At 44.3% G+C, this 23,057-nt stretch overlaps 1 protein-coding gene across 1 annotated transcript in view; it reads right to left on the reverse strand.

The window, feature by feature from the left end:
- Positions 1 to 2,525: 2,525 nt before the first annotated feature.
- The window catches only part of LOC147440242 (hyperosmolality-gated Ca2+ permeable channel 2.3-like), an 87,959-nt gene continuing 67,427 nt past the window's right edge, over positions 2,526 to 23,057 (reverse strand). Inside the window, exons 7-10 of the mRNA XM_086530030.1 lie at positions 4,677 to 4,953; positions 4,324 to 4,599; positions 3,168 to 3,401; positions 2,526 to 3,060 (exon numbers count right to left, since the gene is read on the reverse strand). Coding sequence (XP_086386156.1) covers positions 2,884 to 3,060; positions 3,168 to 3,401; positions 4,324 to 4,599; positions 4,677 to 4,953 — 964 coding nt within the window. The 3' untranslated portion in view covers positions 2,526 to 2,883. The remainder of the gene's footprint in view (positions 3,061 to 3,167; positions 3,402 to 4,323; positions 4,600 to 4,676; positions 4,954 to 23,057) is intronic.

The following is a 23,057-nucleotide window of genomic DNA, read 5'->3' on the forward strand; positions in this document are numbered from 1 at the left end:
CCCGAGAAGAAGAGAGTATTAACATCGTAGGAAACTATCCCAAGAGACCTTAAAGATCTAGCCGATGAGGAGAGTTGAACTCAAGGCTTGTTATTTAAGAGAGTTTCACAGAGAGAGAGAGAGAGAGAGAGAGAGAGAGAGAGAGAGAGAGAAGGGCGATTTAGCAATTGCACCTCTCCGGAGTCCAAAGGTCTCCTTTTGCTGTTTCTACGCATTCCCAACGGAAGTTCTGAACTCTTGCCTCGCAGGAGCGTGTGCTCTCCCTCCCCTGCCTCGCTTACTCCAACAAACACTACGATTCTTTACATTGTATGCTTAATTGGGTTGGGAAAAACATACTCAAGCCGCAACACCAAAAATGATGGTGCGATAAGAGATTAGGTTGGGCTGCGTCAACATGCAGAAGCTCTCCTTGTGATAGAGTACAAGGTTGAGTGACGCACATCAGCACATATATGTTGATCCTACAGCATATATGTATCCCTTTGAGGGGGTTACCTTATGGGGTGCTAAGAACCGAGTCTTGGGCCACATCATTCTACAAGATGATAGATGCAATGCTAGACTACCATCCATCTGGGTCGAGGCATGACAGACAACTCAGCAGACTAGGTACCTCGAGCAGTCTAGGAGCTTTGAGTTTTGCTCATATTAACATGGAAAATTTAAGAGAAAGTTTTTACACTAAATTTCTCTAAATTTTGTAGGTTTATTCACCTTCTACTTTGAATTTGAAGATGAATCTCAAAATTTGTAGGTGGAATTACACTAAACTTAGATTTCTATCGATATGGGTAGGTAAAAGAGAACTAGCATGTGGACAAAGTTGTCATAAGAAAATTGTTCATAGCTTTATCAACCTTGCGTACTCTTCTATCAAAGCACTCTTTATAATCCCCAACCATTACCACCTCCCTTGACACATTTGCCGCCACCACCTTTGACAACACCACTAACTCCCATCCCCCCCCCGCCCCCCCGATAGAAGGCTACCTATGATGGTGTGATCCAAACTTTAATATATACCATGACGTGGATTTTCTCAAAATAATAGCCTCATTGCAATAATAGAATTGTTTTCAAGTTTCCACCATTTTCTTTAAAGTAACTTAAAATGCATAGCATGTTATCGTACATCAACCCACAATAACTTGAGGTAGAGCAAGAGAAAGGAGGAGGAGGAAGAAGAAGAAGAAGAAGAAGAAGTGAAGAGAAGATCAAGCTCCGAGACGCTCCTTATTCATGAGATTTGTTCGAGTGACAACCACTTTACTCTTTTAGTGTAAGTCTCGTGGTCCTACATGTAGGAGGGTAAGAAGAACAGATTTATATCCATTGGAATCATGGTGCCACTATTCCCAACAAGGATCAATAGTGGTAGAAATGAGCTTTTAATATCGGAGGACAACTAGTTCCAAGAAGAGGAATATCAACATGCCATTGTATGAGTTCCAATTTTTTTGGCCCATCAATAGAAACATTCTACCAAACCCTTGTTCAAGGGGTTTTTTTTGTCAAAAATTTGTGGTCGTTTTACCATTAAAATTAGGTGGTCTTGTTTTAGTTTTTTTTTTTTTGTGCTTGAAGTCACCTAAAAAATCCTATTTGGTTTTTGGTTTGTATAGTGTGCCTTGGCCACTCTTGCTCGGTTTAAGGATTGCTCGGCAAATCTTGCTCGAGATTTGAGATTCCTCTCAATATTGCATATTAAAGTCAAAATAGTACTACATAGAGATTTTATAGAGTACTTAGTTGAGATTATTATTCTTGCATATGACCATCATGTTACTTTGTTTATTGCTAGCCTCATAAAGATTGTCACCAAAGCACAACCACAAAGAGTAATCGTGTTCCCGACTGTATTGTCTTACAGATTTAAAAAAGTTCATTTTCTAGTATCTATTTCTGTTGCTAGCTTATCAGATTCTTTTCTAGAGTACCACCAGGATATGCCTAGCCAGGGTTCATCTTTACCTTGAGTCAAGATATTGCAATCAATGACAACACCACGTTGTACCCATCACTCGTCCTACCAATTACAACCGTTAAAATTCACCTTCATAACTATGTGATCCTAGCATAGGTCCCATGTAAAATGCAAAGAACAGCTACCCAATATTCAAAGTATTGGCTTGAGCTAATGACTGGGGGCCAATAGTGAAGCTAAAATTTTGAAAATCAGTATAGAAGTGTGACCAGACTGTCACCATCAAACTTGGGTGGATAGTGACACATCCACAAGGAAGACAGACAGAGTGTGTGTTTGATATTACCCAATGAGAAGTTTTAATGAGAACCAAGATGCTTGAATAAAAGGAGAAGGTCCTCCAAACCCCAAGAAGCTTTGGGTGGATGAGGGTACTCGCAAGCTCAAGCACCAATTGTGGTTCTTGCGCTCGAGAACTTTCAACATCACTACACTCTTCATTCCCGTGGCAACAATAGTTCAGGGCTTTTTAAGAAAGGTAAATTGTTGCAAAGGCATTTCTCATATAAGCACTCATTAAACAAAGGCATTTTCCATGAAGTTTCAAACACCTTCATTAGACTTGACTGTTTGATGGTTGTGTTTCTTATTTTGAATGTTTGAGCTGACGAATATACAATGTATAATGAATGACGACCACACTTTCTGAGGTGAAATTTCTTGTGAAGAAATGTGCACACCTCTAATTATTAACACCATACTTCCTTCCTTGATTAAGAGTTCCCCATCGAATCAAGCTTGGGAGTTTCCTGCCATGGAAGGCTAAAACCTTCTACGAGGTCAAAACTGGATTGTTGCCGACAAACTGTGCACACAACTTTATTTTGGGTGAAGGTAGGTGAACTCAATACAAGGGATACATGCACACCCCTTACGTACACAAGGTAGAGACGAGTTTAGACAGTCTCGGAATGGAAGTAAGCATGTGACAAGAGGGGCTCATAATTATCATCACTGGGTAAAATCATGTTCATGGGCTGCAAGGATGGGCAGTAGTATGCTGTCTGGAGCAAGTCAAAAACTTGATCCTTGTAGCCTGTCTTTTCATCTTCTTGATCCTTGGGCATTGTGATCTGCACCAATGCAAATGGCCAAAAGTTTAGACTTTAGATTCTCTCTCTCTCTCTCTCTCTCTCTCTCTCTCTCTCTCTCTCTCACACACACACACACACACACAGACCTCCACTGGTAGATCACGATAAGCTGGTAGGAACCGCATATTGCAATAATGGTTGAAAATAAGCGTTATCAACAAAAGAGGTATTGTAGCAGTAGAGGCTGATGTCTTTTCTTTCACCCCAAAAATGCCGACCCCTATCAATTGCATGAGAAACAAGGAGGCAATCACACGATTGTGAACATGGGGCCAGTATTGACCTCCCGTCTCATATGCTGGTTCGTACATGTTCATGATCTGTCATAACATAGCAACAAAGTTTAAAAACCTGTTGAAACAGTCTTTATTGAACACCATCACACACACACACACACACACACACACACACACACCCCGCCAAAAAAAAAATAATAATAATAATAAAAAAGTTCTTGATCAGAACAATTAAATGAATCAGACTATACATCATGACTGTAGCTTCTCCTCTACCCTTGTCTCCTCCCTTTGATTGTTTGTATATGTGTATGGCGGTGATTGTTACCTATCAAGCTCTTGCTAGTGACGAAGTTCTGGTTGTTGAGATTTCATGCAAACAAAAATAGGAAACGCATGCCTCATTTAAGATTTGGTTTCGAGACGTTTCACACTGACAGTAACTCTAAATCCAAAGGACTACAAGTTCATAGTTAGGCAAGGCACTATTCACCAAGTTCTATTGAAGAATAAAACTTGTATGAATTTGACACGGTTAAAAACTTTTAGGTCACCTAGGTAAACTAATAGAAATTGTGGTCATTATTCTATTAATCAGTATGTGGTGAGATTGAAAAGCCCTTGAATTGTCTACCTATCTACGACCAAAGAAGACTTTCAAAAGCCTTCGTTGCCCATACTGATGCTTTAGCTTAAGCATTTAGTTTCATTTTGGCTCAGCTTGGAGCACATAGCAATTGGGTCATTTCACGCAATTAGCATTTCATCGTCATCAAATGCTCTGCTCAATTCACATTGTAGGCGATCTCATTGCTCAACAATTCAGGCAACATAAAGAGGGCAATTTTCTGCAAAAACCACCTCATGATTGCCATGGTCTTTAACTCTCCCAACAACACAACATGCTCCATATCACAGATTCTCAATCACCATTGAAGATGTAAAATGGCCTATCGTAGAGGTTCATTTTTCCACAACTCAAAAAAAAAAAAAAAGCCATCCATACCTGGTTACGAAAAACAATGTAGCCCATGATCAGGTAGACCATAAGAAAGGGAAGCAACAACGGCGCTAATAGTGTATACATAAATCCAATGAAAACAAAAAGAAGCACGTTCGGCAGTGCCCGGAAGTATTTTAACGGTTCTATACGAGGTCCATAATGTTGTTTTCCAAGTAGATATTTCAGCAGAAAGCCGGATATGATCGGATAGGGCTGCAGAGTCTCTGTAGCAAGGCCCGTCCATCCTTTCGTCATGATGAAGTTCATGAAGAAGTTGGCCTGGACATAGAAGAGCAATGTAACTAGTTCAATGAGCAGAGCATGAGTAAATTTCCCTATACAGAAGCAAAACTTACTTGGCCAGGAAGAGAAGATGCAAGAAGATTAGGTATCTGCCTTGGGCTATCAATTGCTTGAGAAATAAGACTTAACAAAGAGCCATAAGTTACAAGAAAAAAGGAATTTCCGACCAGAAACAAAAAGACTTTTCCGGCAGTGGTTCTTTCTTGGCTACTGTATGAAGGATATCCTTCCACCTTTGTAAGGGCCATCATGAGAAATGGAATGAAATAGTACAGCACTGTGAGGAGCAAGCTTGGAAGATAACCACTGAGAAAGGAGCTAATCACAGGTCTGCACAACAACTTTTTAGTCAATATTGATTAGGTTAACAAACTAGAAAACCAAAATAGTTTAAAGGGCAACTTAACAGCACGCTTAAAAACCCATATTTCTTCATGACAATTTCGCCACTAGCCTCATTGCATCAGTTAAAGGAGACCAACCGACAGACCAACCATATTTCTTTCATGACAATTTCGCCAACTAGCCTCATTGCATCAGTTAAAGGAAACCAACCGACAGATCCTAGCTCATCAGTCAGACATGTCAGAGATAGGTGAGGAAGGTTCGTGTCCAAGAGTGTACATTGATTCAACAGTTGACTCTGGTGCAGTGCGTGCTACACAAGAGAGGAGCCACTCCACTTCTTTGTCATACAAAAAACACACATTGATAGTAGAGTCAACCATTTTGTCTTTGACATTTTGGGGGTACTGATATGCTAATGGTACTCTACCTGGTGACTACTATGTGATATATACATATGTTGTGCCATGATATGTGATGTTATGGTTGATTCCATAGTGTGATTAAATTGTTCGAACAAATGATGATTACTCTTTCAAACTGTATGTTTGTTTATTGTGGCTGATGCGTTATCAAGAAAGCCACAAATTTCAGTTGTGTCAATTCCTTATCATCATGAGCTTGATGACATGAAGGAACAGTATGCTACTGATGAAGATTTTGTAAGGATCTTTGAACAGTTGCAAGATGGGAAACGTCATGAGCACTACCTCCTCAGAGACTGTTTTATGACGATGCATGGCAAACTTTGTGTCACTAGGCCATTACGACATAAGGTCATGGTAGAAAGTCATGTCCCACCGTATGCAGGGCATTGTGGAATTGATGCGACAATGAAAGCGGTAGAGACATTCTTTTATTGGCCTACTTTGAGGAGAGATGTGGATGCCTTTGTGCGAGCATGCCTGATTTGCCAAAAGGTCAAGTTTGACAGGCAAAAGGCACTAGGGTTATTATAGCCACTGCCAATTCCGAATAAACCATGGGAAAGTATTGCTATGGATTTTATCTTAATTCTTCCAAGAACGCCGACAAGGAATGATGGTGTATGGACCATTATTTGCAGGTTCAGCAAGCAAGCCCATTTTATTCTTGTCAGGAAGAAGATTAAATCTGACCAGATGGCATAGTTGCTCATGTACAGTGTGTACCATGGTATGCCACAATCGATTGTCAGTAATCGTGATCCTCGCATGACGAATTTGTTTTGGAGAGGATTATTTGAGAACATGGGCACTACGCTCAAGTTTTCGTCTTCGTTTCATCCACAAACTGATGGACAATCAAAAGAGGCTAATTGTATTGTCTTGGATCTGCTCAAATGTCATATGTCAGATAATAAGGGCAAGTGGGAACAATATTTGCCTATGCTTGAGTATGCGTACAACAATACGGCGCATTCGTCCACAAGCAAGTCACCTTTTGAGATTGTTGAAGGTGGAAAAAAGGTTCCTCCCATTTTGCAGAAGATTTTTGAGGCAGATCAATATGTTGAAAACATGGATGAAATGTATAAGAAAATCAAAGATGCCTTGGAGAAGACTCGGGCAAAGCAGAAAAGGGCTATTGATCATCACCGTCGTGAATTATTGTTTTCACCTGGTGATTAGGTACTTTCACTGTTTGAAAAGGCAAGGTTAAAGAAGATGAAGGGCAAGGAAACGTTGTTTCCGAAGCTCAGCATGCATTACTATGGGCCTTTTCCAAGTGCTTGATAAGATCAACGATGTTGCTTTCTACGTCTACCACCCTACGGGCCGGTTTCATTGAAGCGTCCCAAGGGTCAAAAAAGGCAAACAAAGGCAAGGACTAAGCCGAGACGTCTGAAGGACATGCTAAGAAAAAGAAAAGGAAGCCTTTTGTGTGCAAGTCATTCGAGGAAAAGAAGGCTTTAATGGCTGAGAACAAATGTTTCATATGCGAGCAGCCTGGTCACTTCGCTATAGATTGTCCACAAAGAAGAAGACCAACTAATTCGGATGACAAAGAGAACAAGAAAGGCAAGAAGCCCAAACCCACGACAGTTCTAGTGCCAGATATGGTGGGTGATAGGTCAAGTTCAGATGCCACTGAGTTATGCAGAGCGTGGGGTAAAATCAGAGACCAGACAACACTTATCTTCTTTGATCCAGGTGCTAAAGCAAATTTCATCTCACCAGAATTGGCCATCAAATTGGGCACCAAAGCTGAAGAGATGGGGTACACAATAGAGGCAAGGTTGGCATGTCCTGACCACTCAAAGTGTGTTACGTCTATCATTGGAAAACTACGTCTACATATTCGGTCATATGTGGACACAGGAATTTTACATCGTGCCACTGGAAGGGTGCGATGCGCTGTTGGGAATCCCGTGGATGTTCCGTATAGATGGAGTGTTCGATGTCTTCAACAAGAAGATCACCCTTCAACATAGGGGCAAAACTCACATCCTGGATGTAAAGCTTAAAGGGGAGTTTGTCCCTATTATATCTGCTTCGGCTATCACTTCTGTAATTACTTTCAACGTACTTGATTTTTGCACATGATGTTTCAGATAATTGTCAGTCAAATTTATGTGTTAGATACAAAAACGTCATCATTTTTGCTAAAGTTTGATGACTATTTTGCTGACTCATTATCGTCTCGGTTGCACCGGAGAGGCATGAGGATCATGCAATAGATTTGGTGCCAAGTTGTAGCCCACCAAATAGACCTCCCGAAGGATTAGTGCGGCTCAGTAGAAAAAGATTATGAGCCAAGTAGAGGAGTTGTTAGAGAAAGGGCTGATTCAACCTAGGTCATCAAGAACACGTTTCCTATCCCAAGGATTGATGATATTCTTAGCCGACTAGACGGTGCTGCACTTTTCAACAGGATAGACCTATAGAGTGGGTACCATCAGATTTGTATCAGGCCAAAGGATGTGCATAAGACTGCCTTTAGGACGACATTTGGACTGTATGAATTCTTAGTGATGCCGTTCAATCTTACAAATGCTTCTGCTACGTTCAATAGGATGATGGATCAGATCTTCCGCCCACATCAAAAGTTTGTTGGCACATTCTTTGATGACATGATAGTCTACTCAAAGAATAAAGAGGAGCATAGGCATCACTTGACCATTTGTCTTCGAAGAGCTACGTAGTCACAGGTTGCTTGTTAATCCTAAGAAAAGTGAGTTCTTCTTGGAAGAGATTCACTTTCTTGGCCACATAGTGTTAAAGGATAGTATCCGGATAGATCTTGCCAAGGTTGAAGTGTCACAAACTGCTAACGTGTCAAGCCACTGAAGAACGGAGCCAACCTGCAGATCCCGACCGAGGGGCCTAAACCCTAAGAAGCAGCAGTTGAAGAAGAAGAAGTCCTACCAACTTATGGGACCCTGTCCGATGGGGCCCAAGTGACATAAAGACATTAAAATAAATGAAGCCCACACACACACGCGCGGAGAAGATGACGTGGCAGTTGTACAGATCCTCGAAATTCGCGCTGACAGCCAGTACAAATTTTCGGATTTTACGATGGTATGCTGACGTGGCACACTTGTACGGATTTCCGTGTTTTGCACTGACTGCTCACGTGGCAGAGCTATACGGAGTTCTGCATTTGCGCTCGCAGCTCTTGGGCATCCACTTTTGGGCCAATTGCTTTTTAAGTTTGAAGGCTCTTCATGTATACTGCTTTTAATAGCCAAGGGCCTTTAAATATGAGGCTAGGGCTCATTCTTTGGCATCAACACAGTACCAGTTGTACTATGTTGATGCAATATAAAGAAATACCAAAAGGGACGCCAAGGTTTGGGGCCAATACTCTCTGGGGTGGAATTCCACCACTCCGTGTCGCGGGTCATCTCTCTCTCTCTCTCTCTTTCAGTTCAATTGTTATAGAAGTGCTAAAAGTATGTTCAGTCTGTTGTTTTCTATTGGCACGTGGTGCCCGCTTTGTGAAAGTGGTATCAGAGCATCACGAGTGTGCTTTTCTGAAAGCATACCGGTCCTACAAAAGAGGAGACAAAGCAAACCAGAGACTACTGGAATTTTATTTATAGTACCTTCGGGACTCAACCCCGGACTTATCAGTCACTCCCGCCCTTACTTCATCGCGCGCTCTCGTCTTCACCGCTCATGTCTTACAGGGCATAAGCCATAAAGATCACTTGCAAGAGAAGGATCAAGATTTGTTTCGAACTGCTCTTTTTCTCAAAGGCAATGCCATGCAGTGGTGGAAGTCTATAGCTACCAAGCCACACACTCCAAGGACTTGGTAAGCTTTCAAGAAAAAATTTCCCGAAGTTACATGGTTTCTGACATCTTCCTTCAGAGTGCAACTTCTGGCAACTTTTGGGCCAATTGCTTTTAAGTTTTCATGTAAACTGCTTTTCTTGGCCAAGGGCCTTTAAATATGAGGCTAGGACTCATTCTCTGGCACTCTTCTCGGAGGTGCAGAGCGTGGAGTACCGGCTTGTACTGTGTTGATGCAATATAAAGAAATACCGAAAGGGGCTCCGAGGTTTGGGGCCAATACTCTCTAGGGTGGAATTCCGCCATCTGTGTCGCATGTCATCTCTCTCTCTTTCAGTTCAGTTGTTATTGAAGTGTTAAAAGTCTGTTTGGTCTGTTCTTTTCTATTGGCATGTGGTGTCCACCTTGTGATAGTGATATCAGAGCATCAAGCGTGTGCTTTTCTCAAAGCATATCGGTCCTACAAAAGAACAGACAGAGCAAACCATAGACTACCTGAACTTTATTTGAAGTATCTTCAGGCCTCAACCCCGGACTTATCAATCACTCCCACCCTTACTTTATCGCGCATCGAGAGAGCTCTCGTCTTCACCGCTCATGTCTTAAAGAGCATAAGCCATAAATATCACTTGCAAGAGAAGGATCCAAGATTTGTTTCGCACTATTGTTTTTCTCAAAGACAGTGCCATGCACTGGTGGAAGTCTACAGCTACCAAGCCACACACTCCAGGGACTTGGCAAGCTTTCAAGAAAAATTTTGCCCGAAGTTATATGGTTTCTGACATCTTCCTTCGGAGTGCAACTTTTGGCAGCTTTTGGGCATCTGCTTTTGGGCCAATCGCTTTTGACTTTTCATGTAAACTGCTTTTATTGGCCAAGGGCCTTTAAATGTGAGGCTAGGGCTCATTCTTTGGCACTCTTCTCGGAGAAGGTGCAGAGCGTGGTGTACCGGCTTGTACTATGTTGATGCAATATAAAGAAATACCAGAAGGGGCTCCGAGGTTTGGGGCCAATACTCTCTGGGGTGGAATACCGCCACTCCGTGTCAAATGTCGTCTCTCTCTCTTTCAGATCAGTTGTTATTGAAGTGCTAAAAGTCTGTTCGGTCTGTTCTTTTCTATTGGCATGTTGGTGTCTCCCTTGTGACATTGGTATCAAAGCATCAGGTGTGTGCTTTTCTGAAAGGATATCGGTCCAACAAAAGAGCAGACAGAGAAAACCAGAGACTAATGGCATTCTATTTGAAGTATCTTCGGGCCTCGACCCCGGACTTATCAGTCACTCCCACCCTTACTTCATCGCGCACCGGGCGCGCTCTCGTCTTCACCGCTCATGTCCTACAGAGCATAAGCCATAAAGATCACTTGCAAGAGAAGGATCTACCAAGCCACACACTCCAAGGACTTGGCAAGCTTTCAAGAAAATTTTTGCCCGCAGTTATATGGTTTCTGACATCTGGTTTCTGACATCTTCCTTCCGAGTGCAACTTCTGGAAGCTTTTGGGCATCTGCTTTTGGGCCAATTTCTTTGAGGTTTAAAGGCTTATCATGTAAACTACTTTTAATGGCCAAGGGCCTTTAAATATGAGGCTAGGGCTAATTCTCTGGCACAATTCTGAGAGAAGATGCAGAGCGTGGAGTACCGGCTTGTACTGTGTTGATGCAATATGAAGAAATACCAAAAGGGGCGCCAAGGTTTGGGACCAATACTCTCTGGGGTGGAATTCCGCCACTCCGTGTTGCATGTCGTCTCTCCCTTTCAGTTCAATTGTTATTGAACTGCCCAAACTCTATTCAAACTGTTCTTTTCTATTCGCATGTGGTGCCCGCCTTGTGACACGCCTTGTGACAATGGTATCAAAGCATCAAGCGTGTTGTCACAAGGAGAGGACGTAGCAACTGTTAACTATGTCACGAGGACGTGGCAACTGCTAACCTTAGTTGTTGGTTTCTTTCCAATGATTTTTGTTTTATTTTTGAGACCCTCTTTTTGAGGCTGCAAATGGTCAGACGTGGAAAATTCTTTGTAGAGAGTGACCTGATTTTAGCTTGCCTTTATCAATCAAGTCACTCCAAACCCTTATACCAGCTTTGAAAAATTGAAAGACCTGAAGCAGATGATCTTTGTGTTCTGCCTCATTCTTGGAGAAAACAATGATGTCGTCAAAGAAAGTGCCAACAAATAGCCTGTACTCTCGAAAAATCCTGTCCATCATCCGGTTAAATGACGCAGGAGCATTGGTTAAGCCAAAAGGCATCACCAAAAACTCAAATAACCCAAAAGTCGTCCGAAAAGTGATCTCTATGTTCTACCTCATTCTTGGAGAAAACAATGATGTCGTCAAAGAAAGTGCCAACAAATAGCCTGTACTCTTGAAAAATCATGTCCATCATCCGGTTAAATGACGCAAGAGCATTGGTTCATCCAAAAGGCATCACCAAAAACTCAAATAACCCAAAAGTCGTCCGAAAAGCTATCTTGTAGACGTCTCCCGGCGCGATTCTGATCTAATGATATCTACTCTTCAAATCAATCCTGCTAAAGCACGAAGATCCCTGTAATCTGTCGAGTATATCATCGATCCTAGGAATCGGAAATCTGTTCTTGATGGTGATTTTGTTGGAAGCTCTATAATCGATGCACATTCTCCAAGATCCGTCTTTCTTCAAAACCAACAACACTGGAGAGCAATACGGTGAAGTACTAAGCTGGACAAAACCCTTTTCCAAGAGGTCTTTCACTTGGTTCATAATCTCTTCATTCTATGCTCGGGTCACGGTACGGTGGCCGGTTCGGTGGTGTGCTTACAAGTATCAGATCAATGGGATGATTTTCACGCCCTCTAAAAGCAATCGGCATGAGTGTGGAGAAAAATCTTGGCGTTCTTTTGTTCAAGTCAAAACATATTCGACCTTTATCCATCGTTCAATTCTCTCCCACAAGAATGAATAAAGAAACTGAAGTTCATCAAGTACAATCTTTGAGCCCTTCATTTGTCAAACTCGCTCTCTTGGCCCGGTAGTCAACCACGGCGTAGTTCTTGTGGTACAAGGGATTCCGAGTAGAACGTCACTTCCGTGCCTGAACACCCCTGTCATTGCAAACGAAGTTTGCCAATGCTCGGTGTAATGGCAACATCCCGTCCGGGTGCGAGTCGAACTACCTCCGCCTGTGACGTCAGCCTGTCGGACGTAATTCCAAATCGAGCTGTCAATTCCAAGTGAAAAAAAGTTGGCTTTGGCTCCTTCAAAAGAGCTTCCTGATCCTTCACTTTGCCCTAAAAGCGGCAAAGTTTGTACTTTCATTCATTTGATTCCGTTCAAGCCCCACGCCATGTGGTAACCGTTCTGCTTTTTATCTGCCTTTTCTGCCTCGTCTCTCAGCTGTTTTAGAACTTTCTCGCCTTTCTTCGTCTTGTTCATTCAGTGCCTTGTTAGGGCACTTCGTGGAGATATGTCCATGTTCCCCGCATCCAAAGCACTTCCCCTCTCTGATGAAGCGAGCTCTCTCCTCGGGAGAAAGCTTGGGTCGTGCATCCTTCTCTTCTGAGTTGCTCTTTCTCTTTCTACTTTCATTCGCTGAAGTCTGTTCGGCTCGTTGTGTCATGACCTCATCGGTAGGGTAGGTCAGACTGCCATAGTGAATGACAAAGCCCCGTTTCGCATGACTGATCAACTCCTGAATAGAAGCTGACTTCTGTTGCAAGCAATGATCTCGGATCTCTGTAGGTAGACCCAAGGTAAACCGCTCAATATGTTCTCTGACCAGGATCTTCTTGAATGAAGAGGAGGGTAGAAAAGAGCTCCAGAATCTCTCGCAATAAGCATCCATTGTATCTCGCTTAGTCATCCGAAGATGGTTCCAAGCAGCTCGTATATCGCGTTCATACTCTTGCGTCAGCCAAGAAGAAATAAAAAGCTTCTTAAATTTCAACCATTTAACTGGCGCAGTCTTGTTTAAAAGAAGCATGGACCACCAAGTTCAAGCATTCCTCGTAAAATAAGAGGTAGCTCTCCGAATCTTGGAGTGCTCTGAGTAGCGTCCTCCCGTGAAAGCGATGTCAAACTGCTGTATAAAAGACAAAGCCTTCGAAGCATCTTTGTATCCTAAAAAAGTGTCAAATTTGATCAACTGTCCACCTTCCTTAAAACTCTCTGACTTTCTTGCTTTTATCTTCCAAAAAGTCATACTGGTTCGCTTTATAAAAATTCTTCTTGTTCGCATAAAAGTTGCCGTCATCAGAGTCTAAACTGTCTGTAGACGAGTCCTCTGTAGAACTGTCACTCACTGGGCGAGATTTAGACTTCTTTGCCTTTTTCTTGCCCTTTCCGAAGCGTTCTTTCTTGCTTCGCTTTTTGCCTTTTCTGTCTTCTTCGCTCGAATCTGAACACCTAGAAGAACTGTCCAAAGAAGAAGAAGAAGAAGAAGAAGAAGAACTAGGTACTCCTTCAAAGGGAACACGCTTCTTCTGTTTCTTTGCTTTGTCAAATGTCGACTGACGCCCAAATAACCCGGGAAGTCAATGCCTTTCTTCTGCTTTTTGCCGTGCTTTTTGGCTTTCTTTTGCGCGTCAAAAAGCTGAGCAATCCCTGCATCAACCACCTCTTCTACTCCTTTCTCTGATATTGTTTGTGATCAGAAGGCTTCTTGAGAGCGGGTTTCGGGGGTGGTGTAGTGGTTTTCTGCCACTTCGCATGCACTTTCTGAAAAGAAGTCTCGCTCATAAATTTTGCCAATTTCGGGTCCTTTGCAAAACTGAGCATCATCTTTGTTGCATCGCTGATCAATTGACGACGCTTCATCTCTCGCTGCTTTGCCTAAGTAGGCCGAGGCGGACCATACTCTCTGCTGGAATCTTCCTTGTGATCCCTGCCCGCATTTCCAGATGCAGAGAAAGTCGACAGATCCTTGCATGAAGCCATAGGTGCCGCGAAAAAAAAAGTGGGGATCGGATTTCCCGTAGAAGAGAAATCGGTCATGCTTTGATACCACTGTAACAGACTTGGACACTCCAAGTCAAGAATCAATCACGACAGTACCAAATAACCACTTCAAAACAATTCACAGTTCACAATAGATTTGCACTAGCCCGGCGCCTCTTTCGGTATTTCTTTATGTATTAATCAGTGTTCAAAGTACAAGAGTGGTTCTCACTCTCAGACTTTGCGTCCAGATGCTCTGCAGAGTGGGAGCCCAATCCACATATTTTAATGACCCTACAAGGGATGCCAAAAGCAGAGCCCCAAAAGCTTAAAATAAAGCAAAACTCTTTTATCTCTCAAGCTCTCTCTAGAGTTTCAAAAAAAGTAAAGCAAAAAAATTTCTCTTTCTTTCTCATGAAATTGCGTAGAGCAAAAGCTGATGCTGCAAAAGCAAATTTTCACGTAAAAAGCTGGCCTTTTCCGTATTTTATGCCGCAAAAAGCAGGTCCTTCACGTTTGCGCATTTCCGGGATTTATCCCCTGCTGCCCTAGGGTTAGGGTTAGGGTTTCTGGAAGGTGTTAGGGTTTGCAAGTTTTAGGGTTAGGGTAAGGGTCTCTGGCAGATTTTAGGGGTTGCAGGTTTTAGGGTTAGGGGTTCCAGAATCAGGGTTTTCAACAGCAGTCAGGTTGCGGCTCTCGGGCAGACACGTCATCACTTTGTGACACGCGAAGCGGTTTGAGGAATTTATTTTGGAGCCTGAGGATTTTACGAGGTTTTATTGGCAGATAGTGAGGCCACGGAGGCCTTGCTTGAAATGTCGCCGTTGTTTTTCAACACACAAATGACACGTGTTGCCATGGGCTCTTACTAAGGATTATCAGTCTCATTCGACATAAATGACTTGTATGGGTGGAGGTGGTAGACTTTCCTCGTACATGGCGTCACTTTCTTCCATTGCTATCTGTGCAGTTGGGAAAAGTGGTTTGTCCTCCCAGGTTGGATGTGAGTACTAATAGATTCTGCATCTTGTGGGATACGGATGTCCCTACGCCAATAGGTATCATGATAAATGCAGGTGACCCTTTGGTAGGAAAACGCTCCTTTAAGCTGAAATGGGGCAAATTCGTCAACTCTTGTTTTCGTTGTGGTAAATTTGGTCACATGCAATCGGAATGTCCTGCAGCTTCCTTCTTTGGCATTACCACCTACACAACATTCTCCACCCCCAAAGTCCCCTCCGGAGTTTAGGCACAATGGTGCTTCGAATTCAGCAGCGCCCTCCTTTGTGGATAAGGGGCAAGGGAAACAAGTACCAATGTCTTCTGCACTTCCTTCCACGGTTTCAAAAGAAGAAAAAGAAAAAGAGATAGGAAAGGGCAAAGACAAGTACACAACGAGGGATGTTTGGATCGTTCCCCAAAAAGACGGTTAAGGTTCGAACTCCAGCCTCTTCCCGTAAGTATGTGCCCCTGTTAGACTGCATCTCAAACCAAGCTTCTTTATAATGATAATAAGTCTTTGGCAAAGGCTTGAAATAAGGTGGTCCGTTCGTATAAGGAAGCGGTTACAAGAGAATCGTCTTCCTTGCCAGGTGCTCTTCAGACTTTCTCTTCTACCCCTTTTTGTGATGCACTTATGGTTGCTTCTCAGTTGGCAGAGGCTTTAGTTGCTCACTATGGGAAGATCTTTGAAGCACCGCCCCCTCTTACCCAAGAAGCCAGACAGGCACGCAATCTTTTTATGTCACGTGTTACTCCCGTCATCTCTATGCAGCAAGCACAAAATTTGGAAGTTGCCTTCATTGAGGGCAGAGTTGCATGCAAGTTTACGAGACCTGGGTAGATGGAAATCTCCTAGTTGGGACGGGCGTACTATTGAATTCTTCCTATCCTTTTGGGACTACCTTAACGAACCATTATTGGTGATGATGAATATGGCTTGGGAGAAGCAAGATGTCCCCCTTTCTTGGAAGGAAGGGCTACTCAAGCTATTGCCAAAGCATATCTTTTGTGATCAATTTTCCCACTGGCGGCCTATCACCCTTATGCCGATGGTCTACAAATTGATGGCCAAAATAATAGTCAACCGTGTTAAGAATTACCTACATCAAGGACTTCATCAATCCCAATATGGTTTCATACCTCACCGACACATCACTGACAATTTGGCGTAGGCATGGAATATGTGAAATACACTCAGCAAGATGTGTTGGTCATGCAAGTTGACATTGAAAAGGCCTTTGATACTGTGTTATGGGAGCATATCGCAGAAACAATGCAAAGGCTAGGATTTGGGCTGAAAATCTCACAAGTAGTCTTTCTCCTGTATGCTCAGAGCACTTCTGCACGTTTGTTGGGTGGTTCTATCACACATGCTTGGACTCTTGGGCATTCAATCAGACAAGGGTATCCTCTTAGTGCTTTGCTTTATGCAATTGCTTCGCACTTCTTGTTGTTGCATCTTGAGGCCCTCACTTCCTCAGGCCGTTTGTGTGGTCTCGCTCTACCTTCTGGAAAGCAATTTATCGGCCAAGCATATGTTGATGACTCTCTTTTCATGCCAAGAAATGTTAAGGAGCATGTACAGCAGATTAAGTATGCTATGCATTTATTTGGCTTGGCAGTTGGACTACATGTTAATTTTTGTAAATCCAAGTTGCTACCTCAAAATGAATTTGATTGGCACAAGCTTCTATGGCCAAGGGAGGTTGTTCCGCCTCAAGCCATATTACGCCATTTGCACCCACGAGTCCCCCCCCCCCCCCCCCCCCCCCCCCCCCCCCCCCCCCCCCCCCCGAGCTCATGTCATCCCTGACATGACTTGGTTGTCAATGTCGGTGCAGTCGGTTGGAATGTGTCTGCGGAGCAGAAACTTGACTAGGTGCTCCAAAGATTGCACTTAAAGCTCACCTATTAGAAATTATCAACCTGGCCATTGCAGGTGCGACTCACGATTGTCCAATGCATCATGATGGATTATGTGCACTTCTATTTACCACTTTTATGCTGGCCCAGTGGCGCCTTGGATCTCTTATGTCATGTATGTTGGAACCTTTCTAGTGTACATCCTCCCGCAAGAAGGGATTTCGGTTTTTATCTATGAATAAGTTATGCACGCCTAAGGGATTGGGAGGAATTAATATTTTGGATTTACATCAGCATGTTTTGGCTCGGAAAGCTATCCTTCTGCCTAAGCTCGTGGATCAGCGACAGCCTTGGACGCTCATGGTTTCACATTTATGTGATGATATTGTCGCGCAGTCTTTGGTCATTGGCATCCTTCGTATTGGGATGTTATTTTTTAGCAGCTAGCTGGCCATATTCCGGGATGTCCCTTCACTTCGTCTCTTATTGCAAATTGAAAGGCTATTACCTCGCACTTATCGTGGCATGGTCGCGAGGAAACTCACTTCGGTTGGAGAGCATCCATTGGAGCAAAGCCTTCTCTCTTACTTTGGTTCAGCGGTCTCCTCGACATGCATACTTTCTTTCGCAAAACGAGATTTGCCAGGTTCACCAAATGGTGAATAACACGGGACAGGTTCTTTCTTTTCCAGTTGCCGCTCTTCGTTATAATTTAAGACCTCACCATCAGCATTTGTGGCTAGCCGATGTTTCTCCAGTGCCTCCATTACCCCAGGATTTTCGGCTTTCCGATTGGCATCTCACCCATACTAGGATAGATTGCATATCCACTAGGTCCGTTTACGCTTTGCTGTAGTCTGATGCATGGATTGTGGCTCACGGAAATTGTGGTCACTCTTCAAATCTCACTTGTGGTGGAAAAGAACGCTCTCTCGCATTTGGAAGAATCAATTACCACTCAAGGAACGCATTTTCTGATGGTGATGCATGGTGGGTGCTCTACCGGTTGGTACTTTGTTGCATGTACAATGCATTGCCTCCTCTCGCTGTGTCCGATGTCATAGGGCTGACGAGTCTGTTACGCATTTGCTTTGGGATTGCCGCTGCTCCCGGTCTTTCATCAGGCAAGTATCCTCTGCTCTGCGCCTTCGTTTCCCATCCAGAATCTTTCGCAACAGACAGTTTTGGATTTTTGGAGTTCTTCAACTGCCACAATCTCCGTTTGAGGTCTTCTTCAATTGCGTCATATTTTGAGTTATGTAGACCATATGGCACCAACGTAACTCTTTGATGTTTCATGCATTAGAAATTGATCCTTTCCCTTACTTCAAGTTTTCGCTTGGACAAGCCCTACATTATGCTTATGATGTGCAAAATCTCTCTCTTGAAGCCTACAGGATTTTCTTTGATAGCTTCTAGCTTTCGGGGCATTACAATGCTCCGTCTTTTGTACTTCTTTACTATGGATTCTCCTCGCTTTGAGGTTTCCCACAAGATTTACAAAAAAAAAAAAAAAAGTGTGTGTGTGTGTGTGTGTGTGTGTGTGTGTGTGTGTGTGTGTGTGTGTGTGTGACGTGTGTGTGTGTGTGTGTGTGTGTGTGTGTGTGTGTGTGTGTGTGTGTGTGTGACGTGTGTGTGTGTGTGTGTGTGTGTGTGTGTGTGTGTGAGGAAGCTTTGGAGTAGCTCCTTGGAACCAAGTCGGTGACTTGGGACTGTCGATCTCCACTAGAAGCAGTATGTGATGGGAGGAGTGTCTCTCTATGTCTCAATATAAAGTGAACGATCCTGTCTCTAGTCTCTCGACGCCATCATCTCTCTTGATGTGGGCTATCCTGTGAGCAAAGCGGTGTATGGGTTACATATACGCTAAAAAGCTGGCACCTTCATACATAATGCTCATCATCCTCCACTCCATCTGAGCATAATCTGCAAGTCCTCTAATCTTTGTGAACGATGGCAGCTCATTCTGTCTCGATCTGTAATCTGTTTACGGATACTATCAGCTGTTTTATCACCACATGAGCTCCGTTGGCATGTATGTGTTCATATATCATGGTCTACAACTGGAATCATCCTCCAAGACAGTAAAGAAACAATCTCTATAGTACGGTCTTGGTGGACAAGGGCCCCGTTCCACTCACTATGAGAGAAGTCTATGAACAGTGGATAGAGAGAAATGAAATGAAATGTTATATTAACGTCTTCAATAGGCCAGAATGACCTATGAGACCAGAAAGTTACAATGTGGTGGACATAATAAAATGCTATGGAATCTGAAACAGCTAGGTGTGATCTAAGCAGATAGGTGGGATAGCTAAATAACATATCACAAAAGGTCCAGCTAGCTGGGATAGCTAAATCACAAATCACAAAATATCCAGCATCGATCGTTGGCAGATCTCATCAATCTCCTCCATGGTCAATAGCCTGATCGGGCGTCGTGCATGTTGGGCCAAAGTGATCCGAATCCTCTGATGCAACCTCCGTCGATGCTGTGTAGTCCTCCCCAGTCGTGGGCGTCTGGATCTCCCTAGCTCGGTCGATCAGTGTGCCTCCGGTGTGAGGCAGTGAGCTCTCCTGTGTAGTAGCTCCTCCGGGTGTCCAGTGTCTGCTCTAAAGAAGTCTATGATCCGTCTCTGAGACTGGCTGGCCTCTCCTCTCATCAGGCTCTCTCTGTGTCTGCGCAGCTCGAGCAAAAACAGACCCAAGCATCTCTGATCCTCGTACCGCATGACTCTGGAGAGTGCTCCGAAGCCCTCTCTGAACAAGCAGTGGAAGCGCCCGCGTATCTCGTAGTAGACGGGGCAGTGGCATGTGTAGTGCAACTCTGTCTCAGGCTCTAGGTCACATAGGAGGCAGGCATGTCCAGGACTCTGTTGGTACTCTGCTGTATCTGCCAGTACTGATCCGTACCTAGTGTGAAGATGTGCGTATCTGGCCACTAGCACACCGTATCCCATGAGACAAGTGGGTGTCCATGCATCTAGGTCTCGTTACAAAACCGTCCTCCATCAGCTGGAGAAGATGCTCTCTATAGAAAGCCATCTTCGTGCCCAGCTCCTGCGCTGGCTGTATCCACGTTCTCCCAATGTCTAGCTGAGTCAGGTCGTGGCGGATGAGCCTGGTGATCTCGGACCGGGTGAGAGTCAGAGAGAGTGCATCCAGTGAGTACTGGAAGGGGGGCAGTGTGTCTATGCTGAACCCATGCGCCTGAAACCATGATGTCATCTCCCCATACCAGCATGCTGTATCTCCTTGCATGGCTAACTGTCGAGAGGACTCAAGTGCAAGGCGGGCATATCTGTTTCTGGGAAGTTCCCAAATGCGGTGTATGAAGGAGACAGATCTGGTGAGCGCCTCAACCACTAGCGGGGGGGGAAGCTACCTCTGCTCGTATAATGCCACGTGGTACTGAAGCCTTGGCTCTAATGAGCCGTGGCTCTAGTGAGATCATAGAGACTAGTGGCTTCTCCATGTCCCCCCATCCATCAGTGCGACCTGTCCTCCTATGATGGTCCAATGAAGGTCCCCAAATCTCAGCTCCATAGAGCAATGCAGAAGCCACCAGGGTCTCAAAGAGCCAGAGCTTCGTCCGAGGCTCTTGACACTGAACATGTGAGCACATCCTCTCCAATCTACCCAATGCTGCATGGGCTTTGGTCAATCTAGTCTCTGCTGCTCTTCTCAATGAAAATGCTGGTCCACTAAAAACCACTCCAAGGTACGTGTAAGCATTTGTATACTCCACTGTCTCCTGGCCGTATGTGAATGCGGGCGATGACCTCCTGATCCACTGTGGGGTCGTATTAAATACCATGACCTTGGTTTTACCAAGGTTGACAGACAAGCCACTTTCATGGGCAAAGCTATGCAAAGCATCCAAGTGACGTTGCATCCCCTCTGGAGGGTCGGAGTTCAACACAATATCATCAGCATATAACAATAGTGGGATCCATGTTCCTGCCAGTTGTGCACCTCTATCACCAGCTCTCTCAATGTAGTCAGAAACTTCATCCATATACATACCAAACAGAGTAGGAGAAAGCGGGCAACCCTGCTTCACCCCAATAGTGGAATGAACTGATGTAGATAGGCCCTCTGAGGTGCGTACATGCCCCACTACTGACCTGTACAGTGCCATGCCCCCCCAAATGAGCTCTGTGGATACTCCCATCTCCTGTAATCTGCGCATCAATCTAGCTCTAGGTACGGTGTCAAATGCTTTGCGGAAGTCCACAAAGCTGCAATAGATCCGTCTCCCATGTGATCTGCCCTCCTCAATGATGGCTTTGAGTGTCAAGATATGGTCAAGGGTAGAAAAACCTCTCTTGAATCCTGCCTGCCCGGCTGCGCGTATCCCTTTCTTCTCTGCCCATCTACTCAGCTGCTGCTCAAGAATGGATGCATACAACCATGCCAATGTGTGTCCGATCATGATAGTGCGATAATTCCCAGGCTCCATAGGGTCTCGTGACTTGAAGATAGGTACAATAGTAGATAGGCTCCAAGTATCAGACAAGCCCTCAAACATGGCACGGTTAAACATAGCTGCTAGGAGCTCTGCTAGTAAATCTCTGGCATGCATGAGGTGCTCAGCCACTAAGCCATCATGATCGTATGCTCTCCCAGTCCTCATCCTATCAATGGCCTTCCTCACCATCTCAGCGGTGAAAAAAGCACATGAATGGGGGTAGGGATCGGGGGAGTCAGAAAGGGGCGGTTGTCTAGGAACTGTGTACAGAGCTGATGCGTATTGGCCCCAAGCCTCTATGGAGGTAATGACAGGGGGAGGGGAGTGCTCATGAAAGAGCCGCCATGCCTCACGTGAGTCCTAACTCAAGAATATCTAGTATAGGTCCTGCTCTAGGCGAGCCAAAAATGCCCTCTTCTTCCGTAGCACTAGGCGTCGGAAATCAATCTGTGACTATCTGTGAATGATGTCCCCCAAAAGCACCTCTCTCTGGAGTCTAGCTCTGGTCTCTCGGCATTCCTCGTCATACCAGCTGTTCTGGGGCATGCTCCCAGAACGACGTCTCTGCTCAGGCTGTGTGTGTGGGTATGCCTCTACTGCTGCATCATGTAACGTCTGCGTCAATATAGTAGTAAGCTCCTCCAAAGGTCGCCCAAGCTCTTTTGTACACAAGCGTCTGTAGATCCCATCTATGTATACAGAGTCCGTCTCCCACGTGAAGGTGTAGCAAGTAGGAGCTGCTGCATGTGGCCTGTGTGCTACACTAAACTCGAAAGAGATGGTCAGCGACACAAGAGCATGGTCCACTGTCACACCAATAAGTCTGGGTCCAACTGTGAGGTCCTGGATACTAGAGATGAGACTCGGCTGTGCCATGACATAATCCACTGTGCTAGATCCATGTCTGTGTGGAAAGCATGTAAAACCCCCCGCAGCGGGAAATCTGTGTAGGCCATTCAAGATGACCAATCCATGTGCAGTCCCCATGTCTATCAAGAGTCGTCCATACTCAGTATGCTCCCCATCTTGTGATAGTCTGGATAGGCTTGTCTCTGCAACATCTAGCTCTCTCAGCATCTCTTCTGAAGTATCATAAAAAATTGTTTGATGATGAGAAATCCTAGCATTGAAATTCCCTAGAATGATGATGTCACCATCTCTAGAGAACTCCCAGATGTCATCATCCAAAATAGCAAAGGGGGACTGTCCTCTGGGTGGTGCATACACTGACGTACTCAGGGGAAAGTAGCAAATGGCAATGTAAAGATATTGGCATGTCTTTGCTCTCAATCTCACCCACATGTACCTAGCTTCCTCATCCCTGCGAGCTATGTATATCAATGGCTGCAATTCCTCCTTGAATAACACTTCCACTCCATCTGAGCCCCGCCCTCTGTGCTCTGATCGAATCTCCTGTCTCCATGCGGTCTCCCATCTGTATCCACTAATGTGAGGCATAGATTGCCCAAGGGCCTGATGCGTCTCAGAGTAGAGGATGATATCTCTCCCACTAAAACTTTACTCAAAAGCACCCACATCTAGACGTATACATCCATTACAATTCCAATTAGCAACTTTGAGTGTGGTCCCATAGGTCTCACACCATCATGT

The sequence above is a fragment of the Adiantum capillus-veneris genome, chromosome 15 (assembly GCF_014529385.1).
Source record: "Adiantum capillus-veneris isolate H3 chromosome 15, ASM1452938v2, whole genome shotgun sequence".
Lineage (NCBI taxonomy): Eukaryota > Viridiplantae > Streptophyta > Polypodiopsida > Polypodiales > Pteridaceae > Adiantum > Adiantum capillus-veneris.